Raw genomic sequence first — 14003 nt, forward strand, 5'->3', positions numbered from 1 at the left:
CATTATAAGGCTCTATCAAATGTAAGGATTATTATCTTATAATTTCCCTGCTAATTCAATGTTACAGTCTATGTGGAGCAGGTAGGAGAGTGGGACTATAACAGCCGTAGCAAAGTTCGATTGGAATGCCAACCACAAAGGTCTGATTAGAGACCAGTACCTATTCCAAGTAACGCTTCTGGTTGCAATCTTAGCAAATTAGGAAGCCTTCTGTTATATGAATTTAAAGGTTCAAATGGAGGTTAGAATATTTTTTGAAGAACTAAATTCAGGCACCCATTCAGCAATAGATAACTCTCAGGATTCAATTTCCACCAAGGTTTCTAAATATTTACAGAGTTTGACTCAAGGTTATTTGATAGGACATGGATGAAGCATCCAGCCTCTTTATTAACTTATATAAATAAATCCTTACATAGCACTTTTCCTGTCAGGACATCCCAAAGCACTTCACAGGATACACTGCAAAGTGTTGTAACTGTATGTATTTTGCAGGCTAATGTAGCAGCCAATTTGCGTACAACAATATTCCACAAACAAATAGCCATGATGTGAATTATCAGTTTTACTTGGGGGACTGTTGGCCAAATTCCTGATCTTTGAACAGAAATAGAATTGTTGGTTAAACTGTGATGTGAAGAGGCCTATAATTGCTGCACACACCAACAAGAGAACCTTTAAAATATAATTTTAAACTTTCACCAAATTATTTAAAGCAGGTCCATTCCTTCTCCTTAGAGAAGAAGCCTTAGAAATTCACAGTGGTTGGCTGATGACCAAGGAAGCAAGGGGATCAAAGAAAGTTTTACGGTGGGATTTAAAGACAGAGAGGAGTCAAAGGATAGAGAGGTAGGGAGTTCCAGAGGATAGGGGCATAGTGACTGAACTTGTATAAATTAATGTACTATAAATATATTAATAAAAAATATTAATTTATAATAGAAATTGCATAAATTTGCTTAAACCTCTGAAAATACATAATAGTCTCATTTGATGTAGCGCCTTTTCATGTTGGGTGCGAGGGAGAAGAGACATGTCTCTAAGACCTTCACACATACACTGTAAAGTGTACTGACTTTTTTTATATAGGTGATCGTGGCAGCCACTCTGCATATAGCAATGTCCCGCAAACAGCCACAAAGTGAATATGCCACAATAGTGTAGTTTTTAGAAACAATTTGTAGTGAAATTAAAAAAAAGCAAACGCAACAAAACAATGTTAACAATTTAAGATTAATTTCCCGGAAGTACATTATGAACGTTTCATGTACATATCCCCAGATGAGATTTTAAAAACATGGGGAAGAGCAGAGTTCTGAAAATCAGCTTACAGTAGATCAGGTAATTATGACAAGAGCTTAAACCTGTGGCTTTTCTGCATAACTGAAAGTGGAAACACTATTCCTGGTGTGAAGCTCGGTTGTCTCAAACTCTCTGAAGCTTTGAATGTTGAACAAATAACTTCAATTAATAGATGCTTCACTTTCTTTCAAAATCTCTTCTTTGTCTTGGAAGTACTGAGAGAACCATTCTATGTGTTCCACCTTCTGCTGAACTGTTATATATGGATTCTTAGACAGCCCGTTGATGACTAGTTCCATAAAATGTCGGATCGCTCCTCGATCTGGGAATCCCCCTAAATGTTTCTCCAGGAAAACATGCTCATGGAATTCCACGCGTTCCTCTTGCTCTAGACCTGAAAAGTTATTGCAGATTCAAAAAGTTAAACTCACAATGTGGACGAAAACTATTTGCCACTCAAATGAGTTGCCACATTGAACGAATGAGAAATTTGTGAGCTACGCTCTACCACCCCATTTTGCAATGCTTTGAACACGTACCAGCCTCATTGTTAATTGGAAACTGCCAGAGTTTTCCTTCCTTTGTCCACTGGATCATCTCTTCAAACCCATTTCGTGGCAATTGTTCTGTAGCAGCTGCTAACCGGTTAGCTAGCTCAATATCCCACAGTGAGGGAGGAGACACTGTCAATTGTGAAGATAAAAACGTAAGATGCAGTTTCATCAAAATATTAAAATATACACACGCTTCATTCACAAAGTAGCAGAATGAATAACGGGGTGGGGGAACAAATGTAAAAATATTTACATGTCCTACAACAACAACTTGCATTTATATAGTGCCCTTCACACGGGGTAACATGTTGGAGCACTTAACAATGGCATAGTTTGATGCTAAGGCGGGGAGAAAAGGGAGGTGACCGTAGGCACGGTCAAAGAGGAAAGTTTTCAGGTGCGATCTGAAGATGGGTAAAGAGGGGGCAAGGCGGAGGGACTGAGGCAGGGAATTTCAAAGGATTGAGGCGAGTTTTAAACTGAAGCATTGTATTAACTGCGCGTTCACCTCAGCACATTCTCAAACCCAGCAAACAGAAGTCAGCCGGAGCCTAGCAGTTATAGGATCATGTGCAATTGTAACTTTTGCACATCGCCCAGGCTTTATTTGGTCAGGAAATGGGGGCAAGGATCTAGTCCTCTGAAACCAATTCCAAGTGGCCAACCAGGGATGAAATGTAAGATTTCTTTTTTTAGTTAACTTGTGTTTTTTTTCCTCCTCTCCCCCACTTCCATAAAAAATATAACACGTCTTTCTAGAACTACTGGTTTGCTTGCTCATTAGTCCCTACAATAAATTATATTACATTACCGCATTAAAAATTTAATTTCGTACAATTTATAATGCAGATGGTCCTAAAATTATTTTCCTGTGAATTTACAGTTAGCATGAATTGCTTTTACACTAGGAGTCTGTGCCTCTGAACACAGCAGTATCCATGTACGTACATTAGGAGTCTCACTCCTGTCAGTGAATACAAGGCAACCCTGTTTGAAGGCCCCCCCACACCCCCCGTAAGCTTCTGGCACAGATCAGCTGACTTCCTTCACGTTAAAAAATGGGTTTGATCAGCATTGACAAATAAGAGAGTTGCAACAAACCTATTTGTGGTAGAGTTTCTGGTTCACCAGTGGATACAGGAAAAATATTTATCCTCTTTCCTGTAAACAGATTCCTGCTAAATAGAAACAACACATTGCATTTGTATAGCACCTTGAGTAAAGAAAATACAGGAAATTTTAAATACCACGCTTTTCAACAAATATTTAGAACCATTTACAGCACAGGAGGAGGCCATTTGGCCCATTGTATCTTCCCTGGCTCTTTCAAAGAGCAATCCTTTCAGTCCCATTTACCTGTCTTTTCCCCACAGCCCTTTCAATCCAGTACCTTATACAAAATGTATACACATAGACCAAGTTTCTGAAGGCAGAGAGGAAGGGGGCAAGTAGGAAGGACTTTGGGAAAGAGTTCCGACTCTATTGAATATTTTGTTCCGGCCTTACGATGCGATTCCCACAGAATAAAAGATTATTGCCTAACAGTATGTTAAACCCCAACAACAGCAACCTGAAATTTGAACGAAACACTTTGCTCAGAAACATTTGTGGGGAAAAAGAGAGTTCTGCTTGTTGAGGTGAATGGTCTTTTCCTGCAACTTAATACCATGTTATATTAAATAATACAAATATTATAAATAATAATCCTAGCATTTGATAATAACAATAACATTTACCTCTTCCTGACTGCATCAAACTCACTCGCGACGCCTTTGTCAGCAACATATCCTTGTCCATCTTCATCAAAGCAGATTTGATTAGTGGACCTTGATCCCGCCCGTGAAGTGTGGCGTCTCCCAACCTTCATACTCGAAATAATGTCACTGAAATCACAAATCATCAAAGACTTGCAATCTGGATCATGTCATCACCGAATACAGAGTAGGTGGGATTACATTTCTTCATTGTAAATGCAGTTTTGTCAGTTCTGGTTTTATGAAAGCAAGCTCATGCATTCATTGTAAACAAGCAATGTCCCGACTATTGGATAGAGATAAGCTTATGTTTTACACTAACCTCAGGAAATTGACTTACTTTTTACAGTATTCCTTGAGCTCTCAAACTTTAAAAATTGAACAGAAAAATCAAACAAGATATTCTTTTATTTTGTTCAACTGGGTCTCTGACGCGTGTGGAAACCCATCATCATGTTTAACAGAGTTACACATATGGCTGCCGTCTTGACCTGCTCTGAAAGCTGGATTGAATTTCAGTACACATTCTTAAACTGCGTACCACCACACAAAGTGGCTGTAAACCTTGTTTGTACCAATCGACTGAATGTGTTTCAAAAGGAGTGGACTATAGACCATACCAACTGAGCCAGCCTGACACACATAAGAATGATTTGAAACCACAAGATCAATTTGGGGGATCGGGAGAGAGAGAATTGTTGGAACAACCAAAAATGTAATTCCTGATTTAGTCTCTAACAGTTTTAGGTGATTTTTGCTGCTGAGGATGTTGGAAGGTTGGGGTCTCTAACAGCAGCTCGAGTCACTAGATTCTGTTTTATCCGAGATCGATTGTGTTTGTTGTGTTTGTTGAGATCTACAGTGAGATGGACTTTGTGAGCTGAAAGGATTTTTTGCCTTTAACTTAATACTAAATTACATCCTGAGCCATATGTTCTCACTAGAACACATTAAGTGCGGCGTCTCCCAATCTTCACGCTTGAAATGATGTGGCATGACATTGGCAGTCGAGAGGCTTCTAAGATGGATAGTTATCAAAGTAGAAAGACATTTGGTATTGCAATCAAATCGCAACACATTTGCGGAAAACAGTTACAATGCGGTATCTTATAATAATAAATAATCCTTGCATTTGATATAGCGCTTTTCACGTCAGGAGGACGTCCCAAAGCGTTTCACAGAACACACTGTAAAGTGAATTGACTGTATATTTGTGGGCGAACGCGGCAGCCAATTGCGCACAGCAATGTCCCACAAACAGTCGTAGATTGAAAATGACCAATTTATTATAGTTTTGGGTTTTTGGAGGGATTATTATTAGGCTCTGTGTGGAGTAAGGAAACTTGCCCAAGGTTTCGCCCTCTGCCGGGAATTGAACTCAGGTCTCTCGCTTGCAAAGCGAGTGCTCTAACCACTGAGCTAGAGGACTCTTCTTTAGTAGCCAGGCGCATCTAACACATCCAATATATATGGTGATTTCTAGTTTGGTGTTGTTAATGGACCATGATCAATGACCTCAACGTTCTGACCATTAAGGCTTAGCTCTTTTCACTAGCAAGAGTCCCCACGTTATCGCAACCTTCCATCATCCTCAGCAACAAAAATCACCTGAAACAGATACTTCATATCACAGTTCAAATGAAACTCTACAGTTATCTATTACCTCTACAAACCATGCAGGCAGAAAATTGGTAGCAATTTGAAATAACAAAAAAAGGGCAGAAAAATTGTCAAACTGTATTGTGGCTATTCGTTTGTGCTGTCCTCCATTTCTTTCTGCTGCTGGATGTTCACAGATTGTTAACCCAAACTGTGGCAGACAGCAAACCATTCCCAAGCTATGGTTGCTAATCTCGCCTACATCCCCTCCAAACCACCCTATGATAACCCCCTACTTTGCAGGCTGATAACCGCTGTACATAAGAAACGGATAACTCCCTCATACACAACATACTGCTGATACTCACCTCTCCATATGCAAACTCTACAGGTAACCCCATGCACAATCTATAGTCGATAGCACTCCCACTCCCACCCATACACAAGCTAAAGCTGACAACGCAAGCTGATAAACCATCTACACAACTCCCAATAGTCTAGGAATTTGAGGTTACTGCCTAGGCTGATACTGTGAGCAATGCTGTCCTTCGGGGGAGACATTAAACCGAGGTCCTGTCTGCCTGATCAGGTTCACGTTAAAAATCCCAAGACATTAGTCGAAAAGAGAAGGGAGTTTCTCACAGTGTCCTGGACAACTATCCCCCAGATAAAACTGGTCGGGGTCAGACTCCACATTGATGCTACTCCACGTGAAGGGTGTTATATAAATGCAAGTTGTTGTTGCACAAGTGCCCGAACGAGCCTGGACCAATTCCAAACTAACGGTCCATTGGCAGATCTGGCTTCACCACACAAGATCTACCGCTGCACTCTTGCCTCCGCCAAATCCTCCTTCTACTCCTTCTACTATCTTGGAGGCAAAGGACAAACCCCGGCTTCTCTTTTCCACCACAAGCCGTCTCCTCCGTCCACCTTGCCACGCCACACCCATCCTCTCCTCAAACTACAACTGTGAGGAGATGCTGGATTTCCTCGAAACCAAAATCGAGGGGATACGTTCAGCCACCTCTGTCCCGTCCACAGCCACCCCCATATCACCTCTCCCTCATGACCCAACCCCCACCCATCCCCCCCATACTCCTTCGACCCTATCTCTCCCTTCCTCTCCCCGATTGTTCGCAAACTCAAACCCACCACTTGCTCCCTCGATCCCATCCCCACCTCTCTCCTCATCTCCCCCATTCTCGCCCGACTCCAATGGCTCCCTATCCTTCAGAGGATCCAGTTCAAAATCCCGGTCCTCACCTACAAAGCCCTCAATGGTCTCGCCGTGACCTCCTAACCCCCTACCAACTCGCCTGCTCCATCCGCTCAGCCGGCCTGCTCCACGTCCCCTGACCCACCCGCCCACCCCACCACTGACGGGAGAGCCTTCAGCCTCAACCTCTGGAATTCCATCCCACAATCACTCCGCCTCGCCCCCTCCTTAGCCTCCTTCAAATCCCGCCTCAAAACATCTTCGACCATGCCATTGGTCACCCCCCTTCCCTTCCCTTCTCCCCTCTGACCCCAGCTCAGGTCTGAAATGCTGTACAATGTCCAGCGCCTTGCGACGTCCTCCCGACATGAAAGGCACTATACAAATATAATCTTGTTGTTGTGGTATCATGGAGGTTTGTGGGATCTGCTGTGTATAAATTGGCTGCCGTGACTGCCCACAAATACACAGTGAGACAATAATTGTAGAACTTAATTTAAAATAACATTCTGGAGATGTTCAGATATCTTCTTCAGTTACTTAGTTAGTTTCTTAAGGGCCAGCTGGCTAGAGTAGAAGTTTTAATGGATTTGTTTTTAACCAAGGTCTCAGTGAGTTTTCTAAAAATAAACTATCTTGAAAGCTCCGTAACTAAACACGCATCTCGTGATCTGTCCAGTATTAACAGCAATGCTGTGTCAAGGAAGCACAGCAAGAAATGCTGTGTTATAATTACCATCATCTCAATCAATTATTTTACAAACATCAACAAGGTCTATTTTTTTATCCGAATTTTCTCCTCAAATTAACAGTGGTCACATTGAACTTTAGGAACTTTTAGAAATGGCGAGGTAAGAAATTTGTCTATTTATATTTTCTGTAGGGTAAATATAAATAGAAAAATATAAATAACCACCATATAAATATGCCCCATCTTTTTGTAAAAATAAGAGACTGGCCGAATTACTAAAAATATCACCTGAGTAGGATTATAGATAGCTGACTTCGAAGAATAAATTCTACTCTTTAGAAGTTGTTGATGAGCGTTTAAAGCACCCATTCAGGTTTATTAGAACAAATTGAATTGAAAAATAGCCAACAATCCCCCAAATTTCGTTAACTTCATGGCTGCTTGTGTAATGCGTAAATTGTCTGAGCTTTCACCCGCAAGGCACACAGTCACTACACTTTGCAATGCATCCTGTTCAGCGCTTTGAAAGGTGCTACACCAAATGCAAGGATTATTATTATTATAGCACCTATCACCTTGGAAATTCAATGGGACTTGGGCAGATGCACAATTTAGGTGATTGTACGATTTGTACAGATCAGATTTATGTGAGTTTTACTTAGCCTTGACCTCCATCAGTTTTCAGACAAACAAGTTCACTTTTTTCAGCCAAGCTGATTCAAGGGGGTAACAACTTGCTTGAGTTAATGATTGAACCAGATCCAGCTGTGAAATTAAAACATTCAATACCCCTTTTGTGATTGGGGATTTCGCTTTTGAAAAGCAAAACGTTTGCAAAAATTTTGAGGCTGTTATTCAAGGTAACATCAGAACTTTCAGTTCATCACAGTGGCAGCTTCCTATCTGCTGACATCCATAGTTAAAATAAAATCCATGCAGACTGTCACCTGTTCTGCTAACTTCACTACAGAGTACAGAGGTCTAGTTACAGAATGCTTAGCTGATTTCTTGAAACAACTTGAACTTGTATAGTGCCTTTCACATTGGATAATGTCTCACAAAAGACATAAGGAATCATGGAGCAGGGTGAAGCAGAGGATGAGATAAGCAGGGTGGGAAGGAGGTAGGAGTTTGAGATGATGACCACAAGCGGTGTCAAGGTCAGGGAGAAAAGGTCCAAGGATTTTGAGAGAGGTTTCGAGAATGACCATTGGTTTAAAGCCCGATTACTGGTGGTGGGATAGAGGGAGTGTGATGAGAGCAGCAAAACAACTTTTTTATGATGTGTAATTTGAACCACGTTCACCTACTTAAAGATCTCAGTATGAAAGTAAAAATAGGTTTAATGTGGAACAGTGTGGAGGAGGTATAAAAGGTTCTGTACATCAATCCCATATTTTAGCACTGTCATCTGCGCTGCCTAACAACAATTGCATTTATATAACGCCCCTCACACAGGGTAGCATGCCCAACAATTTTCACTCTGCTGTAATTCTGGAGTCCTGTAGCTTAGTGGTTAGAGCACTTGTCTCGCAAACGAGAGGACTTTGTTTTGATTCCCGGCAGGGCAAAACGTTGGGCAAGTTTCCTTAGTCCACACGCCTCTGTTTACCTAGCTGTAAGTAGGATGTTAGTCAATTGGTGGATTGCTTTTCTGAGGGTAATAAACCCTTCAAAAAAAATTGTGTCATTCAATTCACGACTGTTTTGTGGGACACTGCTATGCGCAATTGGTTGGCACGTTTCGCCCACAAAATATACAGTCAATTCACTTTGCAGTATATTCTATGAAGCGCTTTGAGGCATCTCGAAGACATGATAAGGCGCTATATCAAACGCAAGGATTACTATTATTATTAATTCAACCATCCATTATTGCTGTTACTAAAATGTAGCCGTGCCTAATATCAGAGTGGAAACACGTTCAATGGATATCACGAATGCATATAGGTGGATGATAGATTTGAAACTGTAGTCAGACTGTAAACTTTGAGCTGCTAAACAAAATGAAATATTTATACACAGTGGTTCAGGGACAATATATTAACATCGTTAAAAAAATCAATGCAAGATCATCATTTACTTTAATTTTTCTTTTACTTTCATTTTTAATTTTGCATTTCTGAATCGTCCTGTGTATCTCCATGAATCTCAGAAGCATTTCTGACCTGTTAACTCCCCACTCCAACACCCCCTGTTTCTGCTCAGCTGGCTCCGGCCTCCTGAATGCCCCTCATCCGCTCTGCGCTATCATAGGCGGCCATGCCTTCAGCCACTACATCCCGAAACTTTGGAACTGTCTCCCTCAATCCCTCCACCTTGCCTCTTCCTTCCCCTTTTTCATATCAGGCCTAAAGACCTTCCTCTTCGACCATGCTTACAGTCACGTCCTCCCTACCCCCGGCTCAGCGTTGGGCTCCGCCACTGTTAAGCGCTACCATGTGAAACTCTACCCTGCATGAAGGGCGCTATATAAGTGCAACTTGGTGTCGTTGAATCATGGACTGCAAGTTTCTAAACAGTATCTGGTATCAGCTGTGCTATGTACTTTGTCACATAGAAGAGATTTAATTTACAGAAAAGCCCTCCAACAATTCTCACACACCATCTGGTGGCCAGTTCACGTGAGTTCACTGAAATTTAGGAGCAGATCCTCAGTTTCACCCTTGGTATTCGGAGATGGAAAGGAAAATAAATAAAAACCCAGAATTAAAAATAAACTCTACACAGGACATTTACACTTTTTTTGGCCAGCCAGCTGTCTGACACAGAAACCTATCACAGTGCTTAAGAAGATTCAAAAAACAGAATTCCATGCCTCCCACCTAAACATGGAAATTCCAGAGATATTTATAGGAATAGAATGCAAACTCTTCCTGAAGGGATGGATTCTGCTTACCTAATTCTGGAAAGTATTAGGCACAGGTTGGAAAGAGCCAAGGCTTGGAGTCTAACCAGCTAAAACCACATAACTTGCCATCCTTCAAGCTTTCCTGCTGCTTGTCCAACTAGAACTACCCTACCCTTTAGGACTATGGCTTGCAGTGTTACTGGGAACTGAGTGGGAAGAAATTTAAGTCCGAAATTCTCTGCTGGTTTAGCCTGATCCGTCCTTTGGATGATTAGACTATTCAAAAAGAGAAGGGAGTTTCTCCCAGTGTCCTAGCCAACAATCCCCAAATAATAAAATTGTTCACTCACTCCATGGCTATTTGTGGGACATTGTTGTGCACAACTGGCTGTTGCATTTCATCCACAGAATGCAGACAATCCACTTTACAATGTATCCCGTGAAGCGCTTTGAGATGACTCAACGATCCAATAAGTCTTAAAATGTAAGAATGTACAGAATCTTGAAAAAATAATCTTTAATTCACACTAAATTCTGAAACTGACTTTTCACAATTCTTCTTAAAAGCTGCGGTAAATCAGCTTCCAAATTAAGACTGAATTTTAGATTTTTTCAAAATTCTGCACCCTGCGTGTTCTGGATATCATGACCAGTTGCAGGCGCCAGGTGAGGAGTGGTTGTCAGCTGTAGTCAAATACCCTGCTAACACTTACATTTCAGCTCAGATACAAAGAACAGCCACCTATGCAAGGTGGCACACTAGCGTGAGTCAAATCTTTTTAGAAAGGGAAAAAACTGGGGTGAAGGGACACATAAAACATTTATTTAGAACAATATATATTCTATATGATCTATACACAAAATCCTCCAGGACTGGAAGCCATTTGGCTCATCATGTCTGTACTGGCTCTTTGAAAGTGCTATCCAATTAGTCCCACTCCCCTGCTCTTTCCCCATAGCCTTACAAAGTTTTCCTTTTCAAAGTATATACCCAATTCCCTTTTGAAAGTTATTATTGAATATGCCTTTACCACCCTTTCAGACAGTGCATTCCAGATGAAACCAATATCAGTCTGATATTATCTCACCACCTCACCATGACTTACCCAATGTTGCTGGTATCTCCACTTCTCTGGGCTTCAGTCACTGATTCGTGCTTCCTGAGCTGTGTAAGCAGTTCTGACTCAATCTGATTCTTATTAAACGGCATTGAAGATGCAACTGCTGAGGCAGCTGCAACAAGGTCTGGATTTAGTGTCTCCTCGCTATCAAAAAAAAAGGAGACTTTCAGTTAAAAGTTGTTTAGTGAAAATATATTTGTTTTTTTTAAAAAGGTTGGGAGGTGGGGGAGAGAGACTTCCAGCATCAATAATACATGAAAGGATTTAGTTTGGGGCTCTTGTATTGAATATGCACATATTTTAAATTAAACATTTGGATATTTTAGGCGAGCCAAAAATATTTAACATCTTGAATTATCTAATATCTCCTCCATTTCGCCCACAGAATATACAGTCAGTTCACTTTACAGTATATTCTGTGAAGCACTTTGAGACGTCTAGAAGACATGTTGTTCTAAGGAGGAAATTATTCATCTTAATTTAATATGTAATATTAAATTTAAAACTCCAGGCAGGGCGAAACCTTGGGCAAGTTTCCTTACTCCACACGCCTAATAGTAATCCCTCCAAAAAAACAATAATAAATTGGTCATTTTCAATCATGACTGTTTGTAGGACATTGCTGTGCGCAATTGGCTGCCACGTTTTGCCCACAAATATACGGTCAATTCACTTTACAGTATATTCTGTGAAGCGCTTTGAGACGTCTAGAAGACATGAAAAGCGCAAGGATTATTATTACTATTTATCTATCTTTAAATCCCTTCTTAAGACTTATCTTGCACCGCGTATTTGGTCACCTCCTCACCTTTCCCTCACTCGGTACTCTACCCCATCCGCCACAATGCAGACCTCCAAAACACTATCCTGCATATAAATGTAAAAATTAACTTGAGGCTAGAAGATTCAGGCTTTGAATCCCAGTTGGTCCACTCAGCCAATCTTTCTCTTTCAGATGCTGATTAAAGGGAGTTTCTCCGGGTGTCCTGGTCAACAGTCTAAACAATGCGATAAGGCACCGTATTAAGTGCAAGGATTATATGATTATTAAACTGAGGTAGATCTCCATTCTGAATGTGCAGAACTTACCGTTCCCTTTAATTTCTTCAGACATATAAACATGTTTCATTTGCTCCACTGTTATTTATATACAACAAACATTTCTAAAATTTTAACATTGGCCGAAATTGTCCAAAGAGAAGAGCACATGATTCCTGCTGAGAGATAACTGAACACACAAAATCCAGCCCTGACGCAGTCACACCCATTTGCTCATATATTAACGTGCTTGGATTTACGAGGTTTTGCTTGTAGTGAAGTTCTGACTCTCAGGTAAACAAACAACCTGTACCTTTGACTTCTGATTTCCTCAGTTGCTTTCTGAAACATGCTGGTTGCACTCTCCATGCTCCCTGCCCGATTTTTCGTTTGCTCTTTTTCTTTTTGCATTCTGAGGGCCTGGAACCTTTTCTTGGTGCTCATTTCCACTTTCATGCCGCTGATTAGGTTCAACAAATTGGCCTTCCCCGATGCTGACTTTTTCTTCTCCTCTTCCGTCTCTGTCTGCAGTGAGGGGGCAGCGGGAGATTTGGATTCATCACCATCCTTGAGCACAGCAGAGCCAGTGAAGATGCATCTCTGGCAAGTCCTGCAACACAGAATATAACCGTGACAGCATTAGCTAATTAAGAGCATTATTTCCTCCTTTTCTCAAGTGTTCTCCTTTCCCTGGGCATAACTACAATCTTTTTTAAACAAAGTACAAATGGAACTGCTTTAATTAGCTTTCGTTTCAAAGGTACAGGGTTTAGGAGTAAAGAAAGGGGGGGGTGGGGAAGCTCCTAGATTTCATAGGATACTATGAAATACTATATTTTAGCTGGAAAATGGAGGAAAGTGGATGTTCAAAATCTTTCTAAAAATTGACTCCCGCAGCCATCTCCTTCCCATCCCTGTTGTTTTTTAACCTGGTTGGTCCCTGGGAAGTGCTTTCAGATGTGAAAGGAGCTGTATGTGTTACTCTTATTTAATGAAATACAATAATAATCTTTGCAAATAATGGAAGGAAATGTTGGGAAAAAGCTCTAATCACTGAGCCGCAGGACTCCACTGAGCTACAATACACACATATATATATATATATAAAATATGAATCTCTGTATTAGTGTGGACTTAGTGATAGCTCAGCTCGGCTCAGTGATAGCACTCTCACCCCAAAGTCAGAAGGTTGTGGGTTGAAGCCCCACATCAGGGACTGGGAGTCACACTGTCCAGATTTGACACTCTAATGCAGCGCTGGGGGTGACCTTCTGACTCCCTCCCGACCTGTCCGCTCCCTCCGCTCATCGGGGCTCCGGTCTGCTCCAAGTCTCCCGCCCGACCCGCCCGACCGTCGGCGGCGGCCGGGCCTTCAGCCCCTCTGCCCCCACACTCTGCAACTCCACCCCACGGTCCCTTGGCCTCGCTGCCTCCCGCGAGGGCCTCCTTCAAGGCCGGTCTCAAGACCCTCCTCTTCGGTCGTGCCGTTGGGTCTCCCTCCCTCCCACCCTCTCTCCCCTCCCCCCCACCCCTCCCCCACGCTCGGGGCCCTGACCCCCTGACTGTCCAGCGCTTTGGGACGTCCTCCCGACGTGAAGGGCGCTCTATAAAATATAATTTTGTTGTTGTTGTCGCACTGCTCGGTTGGAGGTACCGTGTGTGTATATATATGTGTATATGTGTTGTATATAACGCTGTGTGTGTGTGTGTGTATCTCTCACCTGTTGCCGGGCCCGGGCCCGGGCCGGGGCCTGGCAGTGGTTGGCAGGCGGTGTGCGGCGGCCTGGAGGGCGGCGGCGGCCCCGCGCTGAGCCCGGGACCCCGCGGCCCTGAGCATCTTTCCCGCGCGCACCACCCGGAGCCGCACTCCGGCT

At 42.2% G+C, this 14003-nt stretch overlaps 1 protein-coding gene across 2 annotated transcripts; it reads right to left on the reverse strand.

The window, feature by feature from the left end:
- Positions 1–1214: 1214 nt before the first annotated feature.
- Positions 1215–14003, reverse strand: mrps31 (mitochondrial ribosomal protein S31). 2 transcript variants are annotated; one of them, XM_042334599.1, is made up of 7 exons: positions 13851–14003; positions 12443–12739; positions 11077–11235; positions 3593–3739; positions 2958–3031; positions 1842–1985; positions 1215–1696 (listed from the first exon to the last, which is right to left on the reverse strand). In XM_042334599.1, the coding sequence occupies exons 1-7, from the start codon at positions 13964–13966 to the stop codon at positions 1464–1466; spliced, it is 1170 nt and encodes a 389-aa protein (XP_042190533.1). In that variant the 5' UTR covers positions 13967–14003; the 3' UTR covers positions 1215–1463. The 2 variants fall into 2 exon arrangements, with proteins under 2 accessions (XP_042190533.1, XP_007889417.2); XM_007891226.2 differs by having other exon boundaries at positions 2958–3034.

Source organism: Callorhinchus milii, unplaced genomic scaffold (assembly GCF_018977255.1).
Source record: "Callorhinchus milii isolate IMCB2004 unplaced genomic scaffold, IMCB_Cmil_1.0 Scaffold4, whole genome shotgun sequence".
Classification (NCBI taxonomy): domain Eukaryota; kingdom Metazoa; phylum Chordata; class Chondrichthyes; order Chimaeriformes; family Callorhinchidae; genus Callorhinchus; species Callorhinchus milii.

Coding starts and splice junctions, on each gene's coding strand:
- mrps31 (XM_007891226.2), bottom strand. CDS start 13,966: ATGCTCAGGGCCGCGGGGTCCCGGGCTCAGCGCGGGGCCGCCGCCGCC. Junction 3,740..11,076: donor GGAGATACCAGCAACATTGG/GTAAGTCATGGT, acceptor TTGTGATTTCAG/TGACATTATTTCGAGTATGA. Junction 1,697..1,841: donor TCCAATTAACAATGAGGCTG/GTACGTGTTCAA, acceptor ATAACTTTTCAG/GTCTAGAGCAAGAGGAACGC.